At 45.0% G+C, this 26364-nt stretch overlaps 1 protein-coding gene across 16 annotated transcripts in view; it reads right to left on the bottom strand.

The window, feature by feature from the left end:
- Positions 1-1481: 1481 nt before the first annotated feature.
- KAT6B (lysine acetyltransferase 6B) overlaps positions 1482-26364 on the bottom strand; it is a 204004-nt gene continuing 179121 nt past the window's right edge. For all 16 annotated transcript variants that reach the window (XM_051823152.2, XM_070057868.1, XM_008269925.4 and 13 more), the window contains 5 exons: positions 15782-16013; positions 15321-15480; positions 14394-14723; positions 10145-10436; positions 1482-5419 (listed from right to left, as the gene is read on the bottom strand). In XM_051823152.2, the coding sequence (XP_051679112.2) occupies positions 2862-5419; positions 10145-10436; positions 14394-14723; positions 15321-15480; positions 15782-16013 (3572 nt within the window). In that variant the 3' untranslated portion in view covers positions 1482-2861. The remainder of the gene's footprint in view (positions 5420-10144; positions 10437-14393; positions 14724-15320; positions 15481-15781; positions 16014-26364) is intronic.

Here is a 26364-nt window from a genome sequence, read left to right as displayed (position 1 = left end):
TGTGCAGCTGCTGAAGCTCTTAGATCTGCAGTTTCTCCGCTCTGCTAAGTCCTCCTGTCCCATCAAGCAATATTAGCACGTGGGGCCTACAGAGGAGACCCAACCTGGCCACACTGCGGCCCCTTTGGAATCCGAGACACGAGGTATCCCCAGTGCTGTTCTTAAGATTCTGGTCTGGTGGGTCTAAGGCAGTGTGACCGTGAGGCAGGCAGCAGCAGGTGCCATCAGACACCCCACAAACCCCAGGCCACTGTTAAAAGAGAACAGGGAGGAGAATCTTGACCCCCCCAAAGACAAAAGCAACTGAATACCTGCATCTCAAGGCTCTTGTAGTCTCTCCAGCGCAGACTGCCAGACTCCACCCCGCCACCAGGGCTGTACAGCCTCTTGCCTGTGCAGCCTGCTGGGGCGCCCAGGTCCCGAGCCACTCCTGACCTGAAGCAGTACACCATCACTGAGGACGGACTGTGGTCTCCTTTCCTACGGACACAGGGCCTTAAAGGTTCTTTGCAGGACAGGCCCTTGTAGAAGTGTCTTCTTGGAAGCCCACCCTCAGCCACTACAGGGACTAAAAGGCAAAACAAAACAACTCAAAACAACTCAATGCACTTCATTCTAAACCCAAACAGTGAGAGAAAGTGATGGTAGGGATGAGACCAAACTCCACTGCGCATTTGCCCTCTCTCTGCATGTGGTCTCTGACTCTCATGGGTGTGCAAGCACCAACTATCTGTCATTTCAGAATTCGGAGTCCACTTTGAAGTCTATGGTGTGTGTTAAACCAAGAACGGAAAAGCCATCTTGTCTTCCTCCAAGAGGTATAAAAGTGGTGACCTGCTTAACGAGAGAGGTGGAGCACCCACGTGGAGACATGGAGAGCTCAGCAGGCCGATTTCACGTGGGTGCCACGTTAGGCATTTGCTCCTAGGCTTGTTGCTTGAGTAATCAAATGCCTTCACACTCAGACAGAACTCTCTGGAGGCCAGAGTATTTGTGAACACTCATTTTTTTCCTTGTCTAAACTTTAGATGCTAAAGAAAACCTACAATCAATCATTCACAACAAAGCAAAACTTTCATACCTTTTAAGAAAGTGATTTTTCAAATGTATCATCCCAAATTGGGTGCTTTATTTTTTGGTATTCATTTTTATAAAAATGAAGTTTGCTACCACGGTACTAGGGTGTTTATACGAACTATGCAAATGAGGGAAATGGGTATTTGTGCGGGATCTCTTTGGAAATGAAGATCAAAGTCAAAAAGAAAAAAAACAAATTCACTTTATTTTAAAGACAATGATTGGCATACAGAAGGTATGCACTAGCATAAAATAAACTTTCATGAAAAGCATTAAAATCCATTATAAATTAATTTATTAAATAGGTATTTGGTATATGTGATGGTTTTATTAGATATTACTCTTATTTATTGCCAACCCCTCCCCCAAAGTCAAAACAAATCAGAAAAATCTCATAACTCCAATTTACACTAAATAATTTATTTTCCCAAAATGTGTATGTGTTTTGAGATGTGACACATGATACAGTTCAACTGGTCATTCTCTATCAATCATAATATGACAGGACACAAGAGGCTAAAAATGGCTCATCATAATTTATTTTATGTTAAAATGTACAGCTTTTTTTTGTTTTTGTTTTTGTTTTTTTTGAAGTAACTGACTAAAAAGAGAACAGATAAATACAAGAGTGTCGCTGGCTCCTATTTTATACAAGGATTACGCCTCTCCTGCTTGGCCCTTACTGTCACCCTGTACAGGTACAAAGGCTACAAAAAAGGAAGCAATATAAACAGACACAAATAACTTTTTTGCTTTTTTACATGCGATTTGTAAGCTTAGTTTGAGCTATTCACAAGCTACTTCTCTATTTTTCCTTAAAAAATAACTCCAATATTTTATAAAGATAGAAAAATCTACAGATGGAATGAAAATGTAAAGTTAGAGGCATTTCCATAAAATAGCAACTTTACACCAAATTCACTATTTTTTTTAAATCCTGCCAAGTATTTGGACATATATGAAATGTTTCAAAACCTGACAGATAAACACTGAGATATGCTTCATTCAATAAACAGAAGTCTGCATTTATAAAACAGAAAGCTGCCTTTTTTCCCCAAAGAAATCTGTCACCAAAATGGAAAAGGGTCTCAACTTTACACCAAACATTTAGCAATAAAACCCTTTTAACTAACCAAATGGGAATAGCTTTTATAGCTCTTTACAGTTTTATAATTAACAAAAATATAGTTTTTTTTAAACCCTCAAATTAGGGCACCCTAATCAAGGCAAAAAACTTAAGAAATGGCTTACTGTTAGCACAACACTTGTACAGTACTACAAAATGCACTGTCACTAACAAAGACATTAGCGGCATGCTGAAGTGTCACCTTAAACAAAATATACAATAACTGAAAGGCTAAAGGCATTTACATGGAGTGGACGGGGAAGGAAAAAAAAGCTCTAGGTTCCATATTAAAACAGAGAATGGGGGGGGGGGGCTGGATATCCACATTTTTAATGGAAGCAGGCACAACAAGTGGCTGCCTCCAAACTGTAGTCCAAAGAGAGGCCTTTCTTTGCAGAGAATTTCATATAAAAGTTAGTAACAGAAACAAAAGTACCAAAAAAAAAAAAAAAAGAAGAAGAAAAAAAGAAAGAAAGAAAAACAACTTGTATAAGGCTTTCTGCTGCATACAGCTTTTTTTTTTTTTTAAATAAATGGTGCCAACAAATGTTTTTGCATTCACACCAATTGCTGGTTTTGAAATCGTACTCTTCAAAGGTATTTGTGCAGATCAATCCAATAGTGATGCCCAGTGGGCTCTGTGGACCGCCCACATTGTCTACCTTCTCATGTAGGACCCATTGAGAGATTGCTTGGACATGCCTGTGTTCATGTAGCCGTGATGTCCGGGGGCTGTGTACATCATGTTCCCGTGGGGCGGGGTCTGCATTGGCTGCTGGGCATATGGCTGGGTTCCCATCATGCCCATCTGCATCTGCATAGGGTATTGGGGTGTTTGATTCATGTAGCCATGATTGCTGTGGTAGCCACTGTTCATCATTGGCTGGGACATGCTGTACCCATTCATGGCATTGAGAGTGTTCATGTTCATGTTCACAGAGTTGACATTGTAGGCTGGGGCTGGCATCAGGTTCACACTCATGTTCATGCCTCTTTGCATTGTTAAAGTCCGTGCAGGACCCTGCATGGCTACAGTCTGGGAGCGCCCGTAGATCTGTGACTGATGGGGGGCAGTGCCTGGTGACAGAGAGGCCGACTTGGTTCTCATGGACACGTGGCTCTTGCTGGCAATCTGGGTTTGCAGTCTTTGGCTGTGGGAGATGCCAATATTTGATGCAGCCATGTTTCGTTGCAAAAGAGGTGGCGGCAGATTCATTGGAGGAGGAGTCAGGTTGGGGGGTGGGGTCATGGTAGCTTGTGCTTGGGGTCCCCCAGGGACGGAGTGTGGAGACTGAGAAAGCTGAACAAGCCCTGTGTTACTTAATGGTGCAGACAAAGAGGCACTGTTTGCATAGGAAGTCACAGCAGCGGAATGGCTGTAAGGCAATGAATGATCAATAAGTGTGTTAGTTAACTGCTGTAGTTTGGCAAGGCTGAAGGTGGCAGACGGCTGTGGGTAATGCCCAGCCCCAAAATCACTTTGACCCATGCGCTCATATAAGCCAATGTTGGCGTTGCCTGTCTCGGGGATTTCAGCCAGCTGCATTGGGGGGGTGAAGTTAGCAGCCATGCTACACTGAGCCAGTTGCTGACTGCTACTGGGAGGCCTCTCCACCACACAGCCTTGAGGAGACTTGACGCTGCAGGTCGGGGGGGAGCTGATGCTGGTTTGCTGCAGCATGCTGCAGCTCCCGCTGATGTTGGACATCTGCTGGGTGACAGCACAGCTGCTCTGCGTCAGATTGCTGGAGGTGAGGTTGCTATAGGAGCAGCTGTTCTGTGAAGAACTGTTTCCACAAATGCTGCCACCCATAGTAGAATCATAGCTGCTCGGATTTTCATAGTTCTCCGTTGTGCTCTCGATGCTACCCAGATCACTAAATCCGCTGTCCACGACTTGCTGCGAATGATCTGAAACTGAGGGAACATCCATCATTGGACTGGTTTCCATGTTCTGCAAAGACGGCACGGAGATGGCACTTTGATCTGGGCTGATTTGGGCATAGCTGTTTTCCAGGGCAGGGACACTTGGGCTATTGACAGAGCGTACTGACTGGCCAGGATGGGAATGGACAGAGGAAACTGGGCTACTGTGGTCTGATTGTTGGCAGTCATCCAGAGTGGTGGCAATTTGTGGACTTTGGTCTGCGTGGGTGTAGTTCTGTAGGCTTCTACAGGCTTCTTGAGTCTCGGCACAATCCTGAAAGGTGTCGTCCTGTTCCCTGTTCTGCTGCGTCAAAGACTGAACTGCCTGGACCGTCTCAGAGTCGATTTCCACCGGGGCTGTGTTTCCCTCTTTGAACTCAGGATCTACTTCTTCGCTGCTCTTTGGGTCCTGCTTCTGTACCTGTTCTTCTGAGGGCTCCTCATCAGATTCAGGTGCAGTTTCAGTGTCCCCAGCAAGCTCCTTAGGCTCACTGTTACATGGAGCAAGGTCAACGCCACAGTCCATCAAAACCTCTGGGTTTGAATGGCCAGGCTGAACACTAAGGTCTAAAAAAGCCTCCTGGTTTTCCAGTTCTTCTTTGAAAGGTTCTCTTGGGAGTTCTTCCTTCTCCACGTCAGCAGACTCCATGTGACTGTCATCCTCGTCGTCCGCATCATGATCCTCATTGTGAGACGGCTCTTCCTCCTCTTCCTCCTCCTCTTCCTGATCGTCCAAGTGCACAGGGCCGTCCTTCTCCATGGAGACTTCTGGGTCCTCCTTTGCCTGACTCTTAGCACCACCTGGGTCTTTTTCTATATTTACTTCTTCATCTTCCTCCTCCTCCTCCTCCTCTTCTTCCTCTTCCTCTTCTTCCTCCTCTTCCTCCTCCTCCTCCTCCTCCTCGGGTTTGATCAGCTCACTGTCCGGTTTTTCTCCTGGTGACTTAGTTGGACTCGCAGGTGCACAAGTTTCTTCTCTCCTGCCTTCATCCCGAGGCAGCAGAGCTTCCGGAGTCTCCTTGACCTCCTGCTCCGTCCCGCCGGGAGCGGGGCTGCCTCCGTCTCCTGACGTCTCCTTCAGTTCTTCGCTCGTCACCTGGTCATCAGGTTCCATGGGCGTTTCTGGTGGCGTGTACAAATTCAGTTTAAATCCAGTCTTCCTCTCTTTGTTTTGTCTCCACTTAGAAAGCCCATGCTTCGTTCCTTTTGGCCATACTTGCTTGCACTTTAGAGGTTCAGGATTGTCTTTGCTGCCTTCTTTCAAGTTACTTGCTTCATAGTCCGTATTATCTTAATGAAAAGACAGAAGGGGGGAGGAAGAAAGAGTCTTAGACAACTTGAATTCATTACTCTATAACAATTACCAAACATTGCTTTTGTTTACATTTTAAGAGTTGGTGATCAAGATAAAACCAAGAGTAAAGTAACATAATATTGTGGCATAACCCAAGTGAATAACCTAGGCCTTTTGGAAAATATTTGAATTTATCAAAGATTATATTCTCAGGTGCAAAAGCCCAGAGTTCCAAAATGTATTAAAAAATTGAATTTGAGCATTTAGAAATCAGGCAATATGGAGAAACGGCTTAATGCTAACTTCTGTCCAAGGTACCGCTGTACTAGCCAAATGTGAACTGTTGGGTTGCAGACATTTACTGGATTTAAATGATCTCAAATGACATTCACTTCAATCTGAATGTGCTGTTTGGCATAAAAATAAATCCTATACCTCTAAAAATAAATGAACAAATAATTAAATGCCCAGAACATAAATTTCTTGGATCACCATTTCTACATGAAACAAACAACAATGAAATGACTTTTTAAAACATAAGTATTCTTTAATTCTGTCTACACTGTGTTTTAAATCAGTTTGCTGCTGATATGCAAGATTTGAATATTAAAGACAGTTAAAAATAAATAATAATTATAAAGTCCACTTCAGTTCAGCCAACCTTGTTTTTAAGATTTATTTTATGTATTTGAAAGGCAGAGTGCAGGGAGAGAGAGGGAAAAACAGAGATCTTCCATGTGCTGACTCACTCCCAAATGGCTGGGGTTGGGCAAGGCTGAAGCCAGGAGCCTGGAACTCCACTGGGATCAATAACATGAGTGGCAGGGGCTGAGGCACTAAGGACATCATTTCCCGCTTTCCCAAGCACCTTAGCAGGCAGCCGGATGGGAAGTGGAGCAGCCGGGTCTTGAACCAGCACCGCTATAGTATATAGGCATTGTAGGAGGCAGCCTGACCCACTGTGCCACAACGTGGGCCCCTAACCTCATTTTTATTATACGTATACGTACATGTGAATCTGCACACACAGACACACATGCACACACATACTACTTGGGAACAAATAAATATATGAATAAAATATTTGTATAAAATATTCAAGTCTCGGCCGGTGCTGCGGCTCAACAGGCTAATCCTCCACCTGCGGCGCCAGCACCCACATTCTAGTCCTGGTCAGGGCGCCGGATTCTGTCCCGGTCGTTCCTCTTCCAGGCCAGCTCTCTGCTGTGGCCCGGGAGTGCAGTGGAGGACGGCCCAAGGGCTTGGGCCCTGCACCCCATGGGAGACCAGGAGAAGCACCTGGCTCCTGCCATCGGATCAGTGCGATGTGCCGGCTGCAGCGCACTGGCTGCGGTGAACCAACAGCAAAAAAAGGAAGACCTTTCTCTCTGTCTCTCTCTCTCACTGTCCACTCTGCCTGTCAAAAAAAAAATAATAATAAAAATAAAATAAAATAAAATAAAATAAAATAAAATAAAATATTCAAGTCTCAAGATCTTCAGAAAATTAAGGACCACACCAGTCTCTGAGAGTCAGTAAATTTAAAGGAAAAGCTTTATAAAGAGTGTAATAACGCTATTGCAAACAGTGTGTTGAAGAGCAAAAGTAGATCTAACAATCACGCTGGAACAGATACCCTTTTTGCCAGAATGAAATGATTTCTAATCCAGCATGCACCTGGCATGCAAGCTTTAGCTTATTTACATAATAAAAGAACCACAGATACATTTACCTGAAGACCTCACATTTCAGAGTTAGGCATATGTGATGGACTGATTCCCTCAGAGGTACCCACACCGAAGCCCTAGTTAACAGTCATCTCGAGATGTTCAAACTGGTTCCCTTCTAGTCACAGTGGCAGGCAGTAGCCAAGCAACGCCCCTGGAGTCCATATTCTTATTCTACGGGCCACAGGGCCTCCCAGCTTCTGTAGGGACACTTCCCTAAATTGGGAGATGTTTTCAAATTATTATTTTTTTATGATTTATTTATTTATTTGAAAGCTAGGTTTAGAGAGAGAGGAAGAGAAAGAAAGAGAGATCGGTTAATCTTTTATCTACTGGTTCACTCCCTAGATGGCTGCAACAGCCAGTGTTGGGCGAGACTGACGCCAGGAGCCAGGAACTTCATCCGGGTCTCCTACATGGGTGCAGAGGCCCAGGAATTCGGGCCATCTTCCACTGTTTTCCCAGGCCATTAGTGGAGAGGAGGATTGGAAGTGGAGCAGCCAGGACTCAAACCAGCATGCATGTGGGATAATGGCACTGCAGGTGGCAGCTTTACTTGCTATGCCACAGTGCCAACCCTCTTTCAAATTATTTTTAAGAAAGAAGAAACTGAAAGGAGTCAAGTTAATACAGCCACTAGGAATGTTTAAAGGTAAATGTCATGAAGTGGGGAAGAAAAACAGTGACAATCCGTTTACAGGCTGCAGAGCAGAAAGCCAATAATAATGCTCAATTTCCACACAAAAAGAGATCTCTCACTGCAGTCTGCTGTCATTTCTATGTTTGGTTAAAGAAACCAAAGAACAAGGCTCGCTTTCTCTATACCCAGGATAAGATGTCATTCCCTTAGCAAAATACTACAGTTCGCAGCAACAGTGTTTCTGTTCATTAGGAAAGTCAAGATGTGCGCTGGCTGTGGTGCATTGCATGTGAGTGCTGGCTGCAATCCCAGCTGCTCCAGTTCCAATCCAGCTCCCTGCTAATGTGCCTGGGAAAGCAGGAAGCAGTGGAAACTGGGCCAAGTGCTTGGGTCCCTGCACCCATGTAAGGGACCCTGATGAAGTTTCAGGTTGTTGGCTTTGACCTGGCCTAACCTTGGCCACTGCAGCAATTTAGGGAGTGAACCAGTGAATAGAAGATTCTTTGTCTCTGTCTCCTCTGTCGTGACTCTGGTTTTTATTAAAAACAAAAAGAAGTCAAGATGCATGCTTATGTTTTTTTTTTTTTTTTTTTTTTTTTTTTGGACAGGCAGAGTAGACAGTGAGAGAGAGAGACAGGGAGAAAGGTCTTCCTTTACTGTTGGTTCACCCTCCAATGGCCGCTGCGGCCAGCGCACTGTGCTGATCCAAAGCCAGGAGCCAGGTGCTTCTCCTGGTCTCCCACGCGGGTGCAGGGCCCAAGCACTTGGGCCATCCTCCACTGCACTCCCTGGCCACAGCAGAGAGCTGGCCTGGAAGAGGGGCAACCGGGACAGAATCCGGCGCCCTGACTGGGACTAGAACCTGGGGTGCCGGCACCGCTACGTGGAGGATTAGCCTAGTGAGCCGCGGCACCGGCCCAGCATGCTTATGTTCTTAAAAACTGGCTTTTCAAAAGCTATAGTAATACTTCTGCTTTCCAGGGAAATAAGACAGCCTGTTTCCCTAGAATGGAGTAAGTTCCCAATAGTCATTTCATCTGGAGAGGGACTGCACAGTTCCTAGCCTGACGGGCAAGGGATGGTTACTTTTAAATTAGGTATCAAAGAAAATTCACTGGTGTTTAATGCCCCCCCTCCCCAAGAGGAGTACTGGGTGTTCCTTTCAGGTTAAGAGGAAGGACAATTTCCTAAATTTTTTCTGTATCATTAAAAGTAATACTGACGGCCGGCACCGCCACACCGGGTTCTAGTCCTGGTCGGAGCACCGGATTCTGTCTCAGTTGCCCCTCTTCCAGGCCAGCTCTCTGCTGTGGCCAGGGAGTGCAGTGGAGGATGGCCCAAGTGCTTGGGCCCTGTACCCCATGGGAGACCAGGAGAAGTACCTGGCTCCTGCCATCGGATCAGTGCAGTGCGCCAGCCGCAGCAGCCACTGGAGGGTGAACCAACGGCAAAGGAAGACCTTTCTCTCTGTCTCTCACTGTCCACTCTGCCTGTCCAAAAAAAAAAAAAAAAAAAAGTAATACTGACGGTATGGATAAGCCTAGATGATGATGATGAATCTTTTTTTTTTAAAGACTGATTTTAAAGGCAGATTGACAGAGACAGAGAAAGAGAGAGAACTTACATTTACTGGTTCACATCACAAATGGCTGCAACAGCAGGGGCTCGGCCAGGCTAAAGCCAGGAGCAAGGAACTCTGTCCTGGTCTCCCAGTGGGCAAGCAGGGACTCAAGTAAGCGAGCCATCATCTGTTGTTTCCCTGTCCCATTAGCAGGGGGCTGGATGGGAAGTGGGGGAGCTGCAATGCAAACTGGCACTCCGACGTGGGATGCAAGTGTCCCCACCGGAGCTTACGCTGCTGCTCCATGCCTGCCCTTGGATGACTCGATAGATAGTGCTGCATCCTCAGACCTTCGTGCCTACTGACACGCACCATCAATGCACTAATATTTGTTCTCCAGGAAAAAAGAAACTATCACATTCTATGCTCATATTGATGATAACACACTCTGATTTCAGAAATATTAAATGTGAAAAACATCACAAGTTATAACTAAGCAAATGCAATGTGTTTCTTACTGATAGACTTCCAAGTTTTTGGGGAAAAGCTAATTTCTAGGATGAACAATGAACCCACCTATAGAAACGTTCTGGCTTTTGAAGCTGTTGCAACAGAGAATTCAATTCCAGGAAGACAGAGCTAGAACCTTTTACGAATGAGAAAGAACAGAGCAGCTCTTGCCTCAGGTGTGTAGGCAAACCTCACAAATGCCTTTGTGTCTAGCTGTAGGAGCCTGCTCTTTGGCAGCGTGTCACACTGAGACATTCACAGGGCTTACAGTTCTGCTACTTACTTCTACAAGTATCGGTATTCTTAAAGCAATGATTGTCTTTTCCTTCCTCTTCCTCTGTTGATTTTTTCTTCCCAGATTGGTGTTGGAATGCTTTTCTCAGGACTGGCTTCCTGCCGTCTTCCTCCACTTCAATCTCACAGGTAGGCTCCAGCTGTGGCATTGGCCTCTCTTCATCTGAGTTGTCAAAGGGCTCATTCAGCACTTCTGTCGTCTCAGAAATGGTCTCAGTTGTTACACTGCTGTTGATCCTCCTGCGTTTACGACCCCTTTTCTTCTTTAGTATAAAAGGCCTCTGAAATTAATTCCAAACATAATACATTAAGAGCTCATGAGCAATTAAATGGGTGGGTCGATAAGCGGCAAACGTGTGCTGAACGTGTCTGAGAATGTACATGTAAAGACTTCTGTAGAGTCTTTGTAGCTAACCTTCCGTGTGATGCTTAACATCCCTCTCAGGCACCAACTACACAGGCAAGTGTTTTCCAAATAAAACAGTTGTTTACTCAAGCAGATGCTTTGAGAGGGAACATCCTAACAGCCTGACTGTAGATTTTAAAGGCTAAGCTTTGCTTTTCTGGCACACGTTTTCCAAGTGTCTGGCTTCAATATCCCACACATCATAGGCATTAAGGTCACCACAGACCTCAGTGTTTCTTTAACTGTTACAATAATTAACTAGCCATCAGGCCACTCATTTCACACTTGGGAACTGTTTAAAGAGGACCTAAAATACCCAAAGTATTACAGGGACCCTGATGATGTAAAGGCTGACCTATTTACACCTACCTCTCTGAACTTCAGGAACCCGAAAAAGAAAAGAAGGAGAAAATACCTTAAGAATAGACAACTCTACGTTTGAATTATCAGCAGGCATGTATTACTGGCTGCTGGAATCTAAGCAAATAATTTTGCAAAGTATTTTAATACAGAAGGCATGTACAAAGGTTAAAAGAAATTAAGGTCTCGGGCAGGCATTGTGCACAGCAGGTTGAGCTGCTGGAGGAGTGCAAGTTCAAGTCCTATCTCCTCTGCTTCTGATCCAGTTTGCTTCTAATGCATCTGAGAATTCAGCATGATGGTCCATGTACTTGGGTCTGTGCCACCCACATGGGAGACCCAGATGGAGTTCTAGGCTCCTGGCTTCAGCCTGGCTCAGTCTTGGCTGATGTGGCCACTTGAGCAGTGATCCAGTGGATGGGGCCGCTGCCTAGAGTGCTGGCATCCCATGTGGGCGCTGGTTCGAGTCCTGGCTGCTCCACTTCTGACTCGGCTTTCTGCTGTGGCCTGGGAAAGCAGTAGGGGATGGCCCGGGTCCTTGAGTCCCTGCACCCGCGTGAGACACCCTGGGGAGGCTCCTGGCTTAGGACTGGGGCAGCTCTGGCCGTTGCAGCCATTTGGGGAGTTGAACCAGAGGAACCAGAGGATGGGAGGAAGACCTCTCTCTCTCTGCCTCTCCTTCTCTCTGTGTAACTCTTTCACTCTCACTCTCTGTACATCTGTATACAAATATTTACCCATTTCCCCATTACTCTCCTTAAAATTAAAGAAACTTTAAAAGACACAGAATATCTCTTATTTAAGATATAAAAATATTTTTTCTAGTTCCACTGAAGTTTGGCACTAATGACTCTCCATAATTGCAATTATAATTTCTTCCCCAAGCAAAAATGTACTTAATGACACGAAATCCAAATGAGGAGTAACAGGTAAATCTGATGTAATCTGTCAGTAATGAGCCTAACAAATTGTTGAAAACACACTGTAAAAACAAGTTCAATATGCTTTATTAAATGGCAACTTCCAGGTAAACTGTGTCTAAGAGTTGTAGTATCTTAGATTTTTTTTTTTCCTTAGTATTTTATTCTTTGAGAGGCAGAGAGACAGAGAGAGCTTCCATCCGCTGGTTTACTCCCCAAACAGCCACAAGGGCCACGGCTGAGCCAGGCAGAAGCCAGAAGCCAGGAGCCAGGAGCTTCATTTGGGTCCCCAACGTGGGTGCAGGGGCCCAAGCACCTGGAACATTTTCCATTGCTTTCCCAGGCGCATTAGCAGGGAGCTGGATGGGAAGTAGAGCAGCTGGAACTCGAACCAGTGCCATTAAGGGATGCTGGTGCTGCAAATGGCAGCTTAACCCATTATGCCACAATACAGGCCCCCTGTCTTACATTTTTAATAACGCTGACGTTCACCAAAGAACACACACAGACCTGTTAACTATATTCTGTGATTCAACATTTGTGGTCATTAAGTCTGCTGTCCTATATAAACCATTAGAATTTGCTCAAACGTGAGTGTGGCCAATATAAAGAGCTAGTTTTTGTTAAGAGTCCATTTATATGACAGTAGTCCCTGTCATGCTCGGATTATTATTATTTTTTTTTTTTAAGATTGACTCATTTATTTGAGAGTCAGAGGCATGGACAGAGAAAGAGAGAGAGGTCTTCTATCCGCTGGTTTACTCCCTAAATGGCTGCAATGGCAGAAGCTGGGCGGACCCGGAGCCAGGAGCTTCTTCCAGGTCTCCCATGTGGGTGCAGGGACCCAAGCACTTGAGCCATCCTCCACTGCTTCTCCAAGGGAGCTGAATCAGAAGTGCAACAGCCAGAACTTGAAGCAGCACCCATATGGGATGCCAGAGCCGCAGGTGAAGGCTTAACCTACTACACCACAGCACCAGCCCCATGTTTTTGTTTTTGTTTTGATGTCTTAAGAGCTGGTTTCTTTCATTATAGTCATAATACACAAATATACTCCCCTTGTACAAAATTATATTTTATTCAGAAGCCTGAATCCACTTACAGGATACTCTTTTTTTTTTTTTTTTTTAATATGTATTTATTTATTTGATGTTACAGAGAGAGGGGGGGGAGAGACAGAGAATTTCCATCTGCTGGTTCATTCCCCAAATGGCCGCCAACAGCTGGAGCTGGGCTGATTCAAAGCTAGGAGCCAGGAGTGTTTTCCAGGTCTCCAAGCAGGTGCAGGGGCCCAAGCTCCTGGGCTTACTACCTCCCTGCGGCCACCCTTCCACTGACTGCCATGCTTAGAAGAAGGATCATTGAGCTGGAAGAACAGCAAGTTCTTTGCCAGATACTACAAAGGGTGGCCTGGAGTCAGAGCTTTGCCTTGTATTAAGTCTTATCTATGATAAATGCTATGGTCTGAATATGAATTTGCCCCCCAGACTCATACAGGACTTTAAAACCCAAAGTCCTAAGTTAATGGTAGTTAAAAAGGTGGAAACTTGATCCAATTATGGTGTTTAATAGGGGCATAGACCAAATGGGAGATTCTTAAGTCATTAGTGGCGTGGCCTTAGACTGTAGTTTTCATGAGAGAGTAGGTTATAAAAGCTTAAATTTGAGCCCAACCAGTCTCTCTGCTTCCTGGCTTGCCATATGATCCTCCCTCCACAGATGCTCCACCAACCCACCCACTGCAGAGGTCAAAGAATGGGGCTGCCAGAACTTGCACTTGGAACCTTCAACACGGTGAGCTAAACAGACCTTTTCCTCATAAACTAAGTTGCCTCAGGTATTTCATTGTAGTGGTTGCTAACATGCTAACAGCATCTGTTCCCTGTTTATGTCACAGACAGATACTGCCAACAAAGATGTTATATCTTGGGTAAAAAATTACCTAAAGACAAAATCAATTTTTTTATTTTCTGTACCAATGGAGAGGATACGGTATATAAACCACCAGGCTACTAAGAATATAAAAAATTTCAGTGATGTGTAATCAGCCAGAAATGCAAAATATCCCCATCAGTGAGGTATCTCAAATACCTTCCAACAACTGTACGCCAAAGACAAGAGAAAGAAACCACTTCAAAAGCACTGGACTTGAGCACTTATCTGGTTCTGGAGCAGTCTCTAACGAGCTGTGTGACCCTGAATAAGTCTCCTGGCTTCTCTAGGCCTCCAAGGGAGGTTTAAGTGCTCTCTGTGGCCCCTTTCGCTTTCTATAACCTGACTGACTGTACTCTTAGTTACCAGCAGGTGGCAGAGAGTGCTAGATTAGGAATCCAGCCTGTCCCTGGATTCCTGTCACAGCAGTAACAAACCTCAAAAAGTAAACACGATCACAATGGTGAGATGCATGACGAGGTATCATCAGTGGGAGACTGGGTACACAGCAACATCAAGTACAGCCAAAGAACAGAGAGTGAAACAAATACTGATCCATAGAATGTTTGCAACGACAAGTGAAAGCGACTCACAGACTGAAAATCTAAAGAGACACACACCTTTCTCTTTATGGCAACTGACTGTGGCTTAGTTAATCGTGGGGGAGAGCTCTGAATATTCTCTTCTTCCTCCTCCTCCTCTTCTTCTTCTTCCTCCTCTTCCTCCTCCTCCTCTTCTTCCTCCTCTTCCTCCTCCTCTTCTTCACTGCTCTCTTTTGACAGCTCCAACAGCTGCCCTCGCTCCCCTGCCATTGGCCGGCTCTCCGGGGAATGCAGATATTTATTTTTCGATTGTACTTTTGCAGGTGATTGCCTACTGTTAGCTCTAGATGACAGGATTTCTTGCTCCTCCTTTTCCCAGCAGCTAGCTTGTTCCATCAGCCGCTCAGCCTAAGGGGAGGGGTACAAATGGTGGGCTAGTGAGAGGGCAGTTATGCAGCCAGAACCTCTAACAGGATCAGTGGCAAAGGGCTTCTATGTCAGTTCTGAGCAGGACAGCCAGCCAGTCATGCAAATGCCAGCTGTATCATCTCAGGACCCTTTAGCGTCAGTTAGGATAACAAATCAAAGAAGATTGGGTTTCATGGGATATTTAGTGGTATTAATGATGCAGCGAATTGATTTGAGTTCTTTATCACTACAGTACATGCTCACTGGCATGGAGCACTTTAAGCAAGTTCATAAACACAAAGAATCGATTGACATTGCAGCCTTGGAGCTCAGCACCAAATTTGATCTGATTACATGCTGTCAGCAGTGAAAAATGTTGCTTTATGATCAATGATAAATGTTTCATTTTTCATACTCAATTCAATAAAATTATCATGTCTTACCATGCAACCTCAGTTAGTATAAATTAGTGCCATATCATTTCACAAGTTCTCTCTACATAAGCAAGCTTTTGACAATGATTTTAATGACTTTCTTAGCTTAAGAAAGTTACAAGATTCAAGTTATACAGCTCAGGATGACGAAGCCAATCATTACCTCTTTCTCAGCTTCTCGCTCTTCTTCAGAAACTGCAGCATTAGAAATTAAAATTGGGGTCCACCTCAGACTTTCTGGGTCAAGTTCATTGGTTCGGGAACAGGTCTTCAGCTTTTCCATGTGGCCCAATATCAACTTTTCCCGTCGAATAATGACAAATCTGTAATGTGACAACAAAGTGCAATCAAAAGCTGAAATTTCATTTTACTTTCTCACAATGGCAATATGCTAGCGCTACCATTAACTGGGTTAGGAAAAATCATAAACATCGTCAATCAAAGGGCATGGCAAATTAAAATTCAACCAGCAAAAAGGTAACATTTCATATTTTCTTTTTATGGGGAGGGTTTTGAAAGCTCCATGAGAGAATCTTATGGAAGGAATGTGCTTAACTTCCAGGAACCATCCCTGGTGTGAGACGTCTGGGAGGCAGTGGTGCCACCCAGGGGCCTGGTGCTCACCTGCCGTCTCTCTTGTCGATCATGTGCAGATGCTGCAGCGTGGTGGCGATGTCGTGTGGGCACATGCCCGTAGCCCTGCTGATGGCCTTGATGCTGATGTGCCTCTCGTGGTGCTGGTAGAGATATTCTAAGATGACGCTTTTCCAATAGGCCAGGTAGGAGAGGCGGCCCAGATCAGAGAGTGGCTTTTCAGGTGACCCGGCCTGGCCTTCTCTTCTAGAAAGCAAATAGCCTAGGGCAGAAAAACCAAAAGTCCATCTCACTGTGTCATTTCCAGAGCTTGGACAGGAGCCACTAGAAATAATTTAAGTAGCAACAAGCTAAAGACATCGCATCAGAGGAGTGCATTGTTTTATGGAGCCTCTTATCAGTTAGTCATTTGATCTCCAGGAAGTTCATGCTTCTGAATCTTTTACAGTGGCACCATCAGTCAACTCACGCAGTTAGGAGTAGCATTCCAAACATCTATCATGGCTTATGTAACAAAAACTGAAAGCTACGGTTCGAGACAGTACTTCTGGTAAGTCTCACCATACAACTATCCCATCAGCGTCAGATGTTCTCAGAAACTAAATGCTGGGCTCTCACTAGAAATCCTGTTGAGGGACCACCCCACACATTAATGGGCAAGCTGTTTTCCACAGGAAGGACCAAATGACCCTTTGACAGCGGGTGTTAATAAAAGACAAGGGCCTCTGTTGACTGAGTCCACACCGCTCGTTACAGCTAACTAGCGGGCTGATCTGAAGCTTTGTTTTAGGACTCATGAAAGAATGTCTTTCATGTCAACCTGCTGCAACTTCTGTAAGGTCCACCAGTTCTGTTTTCATCTCTTTCATGGAAATTAATTTATAATCCAACCCCAGCATGTTGCTCCTGCAAAGTAGAAGAAAATTCCTTAAAACAAACTATGTCATGTACACTGAGAAAATTCCCACGCACGTTGAGCTGAACGCATTCTCCAGCATTACTGTGATCGCTCCTTGGCAGAGGAACTTGAGAAAGGGGAAAACTTTAACCCACTTGAAGGTAATGAATGAAAGCTGGCGGCTGTCTCGGTAATTAAGAGCCACTTGCAGAGTAGAGAAGAAATGCTATAAACTAATGATGTCTACCTTGCTCTAATTAACTACTTCAACAGCCTTACCTTCATGAACTTCCTAAATTTAAACAAACATCAACCACATACAGTAGGTGGCAGCAATTACAAAATCATGCCGCTCTGCAAACCACCCATATCTTCAGCGGTCTTCTTTATCTCATTTCCAAAATGGCTGCATTCTCAAGAATTTTTTCAATTTTAGGTTTTTTTTTTACAAGCAGAAATCAATGCCTCTGATGCCTTTTCCTACCCTTCATATTCACTGCAAACAATGCAGAAATATGAAAGAAGGAAGTCCAAACCCTATGGGGGTATAATCTCAGCAATTTGCATTTTGCTGGCATTAATTTGGACACTAAAATAAAGGTATAAATTTAACTTTAGGTTTTGCTGAAGTCTTGTGACTTATTTATCTGTTTAATTCACATTTATTCACAGTATTTGACTGAACGCAAACAAGCTGCACAACCTTTTCCAGTCACATCACTGCCGACATGTCATTCGGCTGCAGACTGAGGCTTTCAGTAGCAGTGTGTCGGGAATGCTAACACTGGTGGCCGCTGTGCGGAGCCAGCCCACATCATGTCCTGTCAACAGAGGGAAGAGCTCTCCACCAAGGGAGCCCAAACCTCAGAACACAGATAATTGGCACATCCGTCACCTGCCTGCTAAGTGCCTGGCACACGCTGAGACATTTACTCAGTCGGCTGGAGGTCCAGCTCTGCGCTCCCACGGGGGGGAGACAACGGAGACAACCGCAGCACCATGGATTTGAACCACCCCCTTTTGTCCATGAGATCCCACAATTAAAAGTCCCCTGCAGTGACTGTGAAGTCCCCGGGCTTTCACTGGCTCTTATCTGAACCCCCCAGTCGAGGACAAAACCCTCCCCCATTAGCCTGGCAGAAAGATCTGTCAACCAAAGTGCTCGGAATGCAATACAGGTGCTCCCTAACCTATGCTCCCTACTGCGATGGGCCTCCTTGCCAGGTGGCCCAGGCTCTTCTTTGTTCCATCTTCTCTTCCCACATCCCTACTCTGGACTAAGAGAAGGCCAGAATCCTGAAAAAGCACAATTTACCCAGCGTTCATGTAGTCATACCCTGAGGTAGTACAGTTACACCTTACAAAGTTCTGAGCCTAAACAGATTAGGCCACTCAAAACCGGCAGGCAGTGAGGCATGGGGAGCATTTAGCCGTAAACAGTTGTGCACCTGCTAACCCCACCACATCAAGTAGGTGTCTCTTGGGACACTGCCATGGACACCAACTGCAGTCTGATTGATAATGCCACCGAAGTGTCCTGGGGCCTAAGGAGGCAGAAGGGTGACAAGCCCAACAAGCAGGAGCATACCCTCAGACTGTGCTAGCAACGGCCAGGAGGAGACAGGGTGGCTGCTGCCACCTGCCTCAGAGTGGCTAGGAGGAAAGAAGTGCAAACCAGAGCTCCAATCAGAGTACATCAAGCAGGTTTTCAGGGATGTCATGCACCAACACTGCAGGGCACAAAAGGCCACTTGGTCCCAAGGCACTCTGCATGGCCTCTTCCCTCCGACTCATAAGACTCTCAGGGAACTTACAACAAGGGTGGAAGGGATGGGTACTTATGCCGAGAGCCATCTGGAAGTTCACAAACCTCTTCCTGAAGGAGGAAGTTTCAGATTTAAGTAGAATCTATCAGAACACTACTCAAAATGATCAAGGATATACTTCTGATTCCTCACTAGTTACGTGAAATCACTTGTAACACGTTCAACTACAGAGCTCAGAGGAAACCCTTGTCTATGCTGTCGTGCACTAGGTTGATGGAAGACAGAATCCCAATGTCCCCTGCAGCAGGCACTTCCCTCTGCTGACCTTCACAGCACAGGGTGTTTTCAGTAAGGCAGATCTTGCCACTTTTTGTTTCTATGTTTTCCAGGCTCTTCAAAGCATAATTACAATATAGCCCATCGACAGAATAATCTTTGCTAAGAACATTTTCATTATTGACTAATTACAGATGTGGTGGTTTAAGTTACAGCTCTTAAATTTAACTTACCAAAAAGATTCCAAATAATTGATCTAAGATGCAGGGAAATAAAAAGCACTTATCTTGGAAGCCGGTGTATTATCCTGAGGCATCTGAAACAAGTACAATACACCTCTGGTGAATAGATTCCCATGATGCTCTGACTCCTCTTCCTAACTCAGGATATTTTCAATCAGAAAACCTCAGCTATCCCTGGGGAAACCTAGCTGTTTCAGAAGGAAAACAAAGTGATGTTTGGAGGAGAAATCCCAGGAGCTGCAGTATAATTAATCGCTGGTGAAATTATTCCCTTGAACTTGTCTGTGAGCCAGAGCTGCTGGTGAATAGCACTTATTCTGTGAGTGGGAGCCATATAATTGAAAACCAAGAGGCCCAAAACCCCTCACCCACAACAACTATCCTCATGTTAGCAAGAGCTGACTGCATCATTTACGTCACTGGAACCCACTTACCCTGGGGAAGGTAAGGTCTGAGTCAGTGTATGGGCCACACACTTAATTCATAAGATTATCAAGGTATCTGCTAAAAGGCAAAGGAAAAACATGTGATGTCTACAAAAAGTATGCCTTTCTAAGCTATACTGTGTGGGACCTGAGGATACTTCACCTCTGTTACCCACTGTAGTGAGAGAATCAGTTCTCAGGTTGACCAGCCCTAATCCTCCTGGGGGCTGAAATGGTTAACTCAAATGGCAGAGTGCTGCCTCCAGGTAGACAAACCCATTAGGCTGAAGAAAGAATCCTCCAGATAAGGTCAAGATTTGTTTTTGCACTCAAATTCCCAAAATAAGAGCATAGTAATTGCAAGGTTAACTCTAATTTACTATGAAAATTCATTCCTTTTAAATGACTGATCTTCAAGATGGCAGACTGGGGACCAGTGCTGTGGCGTAGTAGGCTAAGCCTCCACCTGTGATGCTGGTATCCCGTAAGGGCACGGGTTTGTGTCCTGGCTGTTCTTCTGATCTAGCTCTCTGATATAGGCTGGGAAAGCAGTGGAAGACGGTCCAAGTGTTTGGGCCCCTGCACCCGTGTGGGAGAGCCGGAAGTTCCTGGCTCCTGGCTTCGGATCTACCCAGCTTCTGTCCGTCTCTCCCTCTCTATCTATAACTTTCTCAAAAAAAAAAAAATATATTGCAGACTGGACCAGAAGTGCAATGGAATACTTTTCTGAAGCAAGGGGAGGGCAGTGAGTAAGGGTCTCCCCCCACAGAGGCAGCCAGCCATCCCTCACCCTTGTATACCTCCATCTTCTCCACCTGACACCAAACCATATGAACTTCCTCAAACACTTCCTATAAACTCTGGCGAGCTACTCACTCCCAACTCCCATCTGTCTGGATTATGTGAGTTCAGGGTCACTGGCTGCTTTTAGGGGAAGATAATCTTTGAGGATTACACACCTTTCATCAGACACCTGTTTAGCTCTGCAAACTCTGCTGAAAGGTCCACAAGAGAAGACTGTACAGAGTTTGCAAGCGTGGGAACTGACGCCAGGCCAGGATTTATGACAGCTCTCCTGCAGAGGAAGATGTGATGATTCTGACTGTATATCTGTTCTCATGACGGCAACTCACTGTTTGCCTGTTACGGTTCTCAGGGGTGGGCAGCACTGTGATCAACTTGATCAACTGCATGAATGGCGTGCTGTGTCTCTTCCTTTAATTTTTGTGGTGATTTGGCAATTAGTGTCGGAAGAAGCTGAGCCTCAGTGTTCACATCAGCTTAAGATGATACCAGTGTTTTACTTATGTATAAAACATTATTCTTTTATTTAATGATTTGAAGAGCAGAGAGAAGACAGAGAACTCCCATCAACTGCTGTCACTCCCTAAATGCCCAAGATCCCCAAGTGTGGCTCCACACCTACAGCATCATCTAGGAACTGCTGGACTGCAGCTTCTCAGACCTACCGAATCCAAATCTTTAGGGGCAGCTCAGTACCTGGGCTTCCCTAGCACCCAGGTGATTCTGACGCAGTGTTTGAGGACCAGTACTTTATATACTCTGTTTACTCTCTTCTGGAACTGTTGGTCTTGCTGAAGATGTGGAAACCTCCTTGTGAAGTAGGCAGAGTGACTGACAGAGTAGACAGTGGTACTGAAGAAACTCAAATGGGTGAGACCCCACTCAGCCCTTGCTGGAAGAGAACTGGAGAACGGCCTCCCTGAAGCCCCACCTGCCTGAAATTTAGCTAGAGGTCACTAAGCTACCCAGTCACGTTGCCCTTCTGATAGAACCTTTACTGTGCCAATAAATCACTTTTGTTACTGCATGGATCCTGATCCAGATGCTGCATTTTTAACAAGTACCAATACCATGACCCACAATTAAACAGCAAAGGTTTGTACATTAAATCTGTGGCTCTCAAATAATTTGGTCTCAGGACAACTTTACATTTAAAAAAGTTACTTAGGACTCCAAAGAGTTTTGGTTTATAAGAGCTATACTTGCAGATTTTACTGAGAAGTTGTATCACTGACAGATATTTATTAATTCATTTAAAGACTAACAATAAGTCCCTTATGTATAACATAAATTTTTATGAAAAGAGTAATTATATCTTCTAATATATAAACAAAATTGTGAGAAGTTACATTTTTGCAAATCTCTCCAGTGTCTGGCTTACGAGAAGAAAGCAAGCTTCTCATATCTGCTCATGTCTTCTCACATCTGGTATTCAATCTGCTGTGGTGTCATGGGTTACAAAATCTGTGGAAAACTCCACTGAACATTCATGAAAGAATGAGAGTAAAATGGAAAAATAACATATTAGTATTATTTTGAAAATAGTTATGACTGTGAAGATTTGCTGGATCATACTCTGAGACCACTTACATTCAATATAAGAGGACAAAAATTTTGACAAGTTGGACAATTGGGCCACAAGTATTTTACCACAGCATGACAAATATTAAATACAGTGTGACAGATAACAGGAGGCAGTACAGGCTGGTTAAGAGCATGGGCTCTGGAGCCACAGTTCCTAGCAGGAACTGTTCCACCATGTGCAGCTCTGTGACCTTAGGCAACTTATTTAACTTCCTTTACTTCAGATTCTTCACCCAAAGTATGCAAATAATAGAGGTGGGTGTTTGATCTAGTGGTTAAGACACCACTTTGGGCAGCCACATGTGCTCTTGGAGTGCTTGGGTTCAAGTCCCAGCTTGGATTCTGATTCCAGCTTCCTGCTAATTAATGTGCACCCTGAGAGGCAACAGTGATGGCTCAGGTAATTGGTCCCTGCCACACACAAGAGAGACTTGGATTGAGTTCCCAGCTCCTGGTTTCAGCTTGGCTTAGCCACACCTGTTGCAAGCATTTGGGTAGTAATCCAGTAGCTGGGAGCTCACTTTGTCTGTCTCTCTGCCTCCCAGATAATTAAAATAAAATTTGCCTATATATCTCTTAACGGTTCTAAGAATTAAATGAGTTACTACAAAGGCTACAGAACAATGCTTGGCACATTACAGTTACCCTATGTAAGTATTAACTATTATTACTCAACTGAATAAATGAAATTTCAGGGTGGTCATTTGGGTGACTACAGATCCTTAATGTTCCTATAATTAGGTAACATTAAAAGAAATAACATTTGGACAGAAGGAAGGAGACAGACTGTTTTACAGTCACACTGAGAAGAGCTACCTTTCTTTCTTTCCCTACTTTTGCCCCAGGCACCTGAGAACCATTCCAATGTCCCTGACAGAAGCTCTCCAGCCATCCCCTTCTTTTCATAGCTAACCACTCAAATACAAATCGAATTAAAGGAAAAGGCTATGAAAAAAACATTTCTGCCTCAGGAAGAGTCAAGAAACTGGCGAGTGAAAAGTCCCAGCAAGCACGGTTCCAGGATCCCAAATTCTCTTTGGCCTTTAAGTCCTTAACTTCAAGGACTACCCTTAGGAAACAGCAAGCCCATCAAACCACAAAAACAAAGACCGCTAAGGACTTCAGCATAACCCAGAGACAGTCCCAGGACACATTAAACAAAGACCTAAATGTTTGAGGAGACTCAAATGTGTCTCTGGGAAAATGCCTGAGTGAGTGAAGTCCAGGGAGCGGAGACAGTAGGTCTTTGGGGAAGGAAAGCTGCCCCCCCTGGGTCATATCTCAGTCTGTTTTCCTAAGTTCCCCTCTTATAGTTCTCTTTGTAAAGATCCCACAATCCCTTTGGCAGACCACTCCAGTGTTGAGCTGGATGGAGGAGGGAACCTCTGGCCAATCACACTGAATAGGGCATTCTGCTCCCGTGGCAGGGCCCCTGTGTTGAGGAGGGTGAACAGCAGTGGAAGCAAGCTGATGGCCACCAACAAACGCCTGTGAGACAGCCACGACCAAGGATGAGCCAGCAGTATTTTTTCTAACTGATAACCAGGGAGAATACCTCTCTTTTTTGCTCCTTTTTGAATCCTCTTACTACCCTGGTTGCATATTAAAATCACTTGGGGGCTTTGAAAAAACTAGAGATGTCTGTGTCTCACCCAGCATCAACTCTCACATTCTCACCCAACATAATCCAACCCGATTTCCGATACACTATGGGTTACATTAAGGAAAGGGCCTGGAGATTATGGTTGGGCCAGAATATTAAAGGCAGTACAGCACTAACCCTGCTCCGGCAGCATGCCAAAAGGCTGCGATGGTAGTGGGGGTGCCAAATGAGAAATTCTAGGTACAGGTAAATCTTTGGGGGAATGTAGAGTCAAAGCTGAGGCTAGGAGCAGGATGGCCTTTCATTCATGAGCACTGTGTGATATACTTCACAAAGTTTCTATTCAGGTTCAACATTCAACTGAGGAGTACTTACTTGTCAGTATATGGTGTGTTACCTCATACAAGGCCCTGGTCTAGTCTATGACAAGAATAGTTTTTCTAAGAAGATGATAAATTTAGAACTAGCTGTGCAGGCATGAGCTCCTTGAGAAGAAAACAAGCTAGGATTGGCACTGTGGTACAGTGGGTTAAGCCACTGTCTGCAATGCCTGCATCCCATATGGGTACCAGTTCCAGTCCCTGCTGCTCCACTTCTGACCCAGCACCCTGCTAATGAGCCTGGGAAAGCAACAAAAGATGCTTTACTTGGGTCCTTACCACCAAAGTGGGAGACCTGAATGAAGTTCCCACCTCCCAGCTTTGGCCTGGCCCAGCCCTGCCTGTTTGCAGCCATTTGGGGAATGAACTAGCGGATGGATCTCTCTCTCTCTCTCTCTCTCTCTCTCTCTCTCTCTCTCTCTGTAACTGCTTCACTGTCTTTCAAACAAATAAATTAATTTTAAAAAGCTACCTGGGACTCAGGATAAAACAATCATACAATGACAGATCACTTATACCCAATTTAAACTATTTGAGAAAGGCAAGAATGTTTAGAAATATGTTTACTGAGGAGCTGGTGTTGTGGCACAGTGGGTTAAGCTGCCGTTTGTGATGGTGGTATTCTATGCCGGAGTGCTGGTTCATGTCATAGCTGCTCAGCTTCCTGCTAATGCCCCCAGGAAGGTGGTGAATGAAGGCCAAGTACTTGTATCCCTGCCACCCATGTGGGGATGAACCAGCAGGTTCCCTCTCTCTGCCTTTTAAACAAATGAATATTTAAAATATATATTTACTAGAGGCCGGTGCTGTGGCATAATGGGTAAAGCCGCTGCCTGCAGTGCCAGCATCCCATATGGGTGCCAGTTCAAGTCCTGGCTGCTCCACTTCCGATCCAGCTCTCTGCTGTGGCCTGGGGAAGCAGCAGAGGATGGCCCAAGTCCTTGGGCCCCTATGCCCTCATGGGAGACCTGGAAGAAGCTCTTGGCTCCTGGCTCTGGATCAGCCCAGCTCCAACCATTGTGGCCATCTGGGGAATGAACCAGCAGATGGAAAACCTCTCTCTCTCTCTCTCTGCCTCTGCTTCTCTATAACTCTGCCTTTCAAATAAATAAATAAAATCTTTAAAAAATTATATATATATATACATACATATACACACATACACATACTTACTGAAATATATAGGGGGAGGGGAGCTTTTGGGATAGCAAGTAAACTGCTTAATGGGATACTCATACTCATATTCCAAATTGTAAGACCTGGGTTCAAGCCCTGCCTCTACGTTCCATTCCAGCTTCCAATTAACGTATATCTTAGGAGGCAGCAGCTTAGTTTCAGGTTTGGTTCCCTGCCTCCCACATGGGAGACCCAGATTGAGGCTGGGGCTTCTGGCTTCAGTCTGGTCCAGCCGCAGCTACTGTGGGCAACTAGGACTGGACCAGCAGATGACAGCAGTCTCTCTGTCCGTATGTTTCTCCTTTTCTTCCCTGTCTCACTGTCTTTCAAATAAAATAAATAATTTTTGAAAAGAGCATGGTTTCACATACACAGATATATTTTTTGGAAGTAACCAAGCTGTTCATGAAGCCCATTACACGTCATAAATCTGAGCAAAGTTCTGATTCATTATTCCAAGGCATTTACATTAAGTTAAAGTACAGTACCAGTGCCAAGGCCTTAGACATGGCTGAAATTAGGCATATCAGAATAATGTCTTCCTCTTTGACACTTGATTTTCCACAGTTCGAGTCACTTTTAAATTCTGGAATGTTTTAGGAAAAACAAGTTCACAAAAATAATTTTTAAGATTAAGGAGGGTCTGGGATTTTTAAGATTAAGAGTTATGCCGCCTGCACTGCTGGCATCCCATGTGGGCATGGGTTCAAGTTTCAGCTACTCCACTTCCGATCCCGCTACCTGCTAATGGCCTGGAAAAGGCGTGGAGGATGGCCCAACTCTTTTGGCCCATGCACCCAAGTGGGAGACCCAGATGAAGCTCCTGGCTTTGGCCTGGCCCAGACCTAGCTGTTGTGGCCATTTGAGGAATGAACCAGTGGATGGAAGACTCTCTCTTTCACTCTGATTTTCAGGTAAATAAATCTTTTCTTTTTTAAGACTTATTTATGTATTTGAAAGGCAGAGTTACACACAGAGAGAAGCAGAGGCAGAGGTCTTCCATCTGCTGCTTCACTCTCCAGTTGGCTGCAACAGCTGGAGCTGTGCTGATCCGAAGTCAGGAGCCAGGAGCTTCTTCCTGGTCTTCCACGCGGGTGCAAGGGCCTAAGGACTTGGGCCATCTTCAACTGCTTTCCTATGCCATAGCAGAGAGCTGGATCGGAAATGGAGCAGTCGGGTCTCGAACTGGCACCCATACAGGATGCTGGCACTGCAGGTGGCAGCTTTACTCGCTACGCCATAGAGCTGGCCTTGGTAAATAAATCTTGCGTCCCATAGCGCACCAGTTCCAGTCCCAGCTGCTCTACTTCTGATCCAGCTCTCTGCTATGGCCTAGGAAAGCAGTAGAGGATGGCCCAGGTCCCTGGGTAGGGAGCACAGAAGAGGCTCCTGGCTCTTGGCTTTGGATTGGCACAGCTTCAGCCATTGTGGCCATCTCTGAAATGGGCCAGCAGATGGA

Source organism: Oryctolagus cuniculus, chromosome 15, assembly GCF_964237555.1.
Source record: "Oryctolagus cuniculus chromosome 15, mOryCun1.1, whole genome shotgun sequence".
NCBI classification, from domain to species: domain Eukaryota; kingdom Metazoa; phylum Chordata; class Mammalia; order Lagomorpha; family Leporidae; genus Oryctolagus; species Oryctolagus cuniculus.
This window is presented reverse-complemented; position numbering and strand designations above follow the sequence as displayed.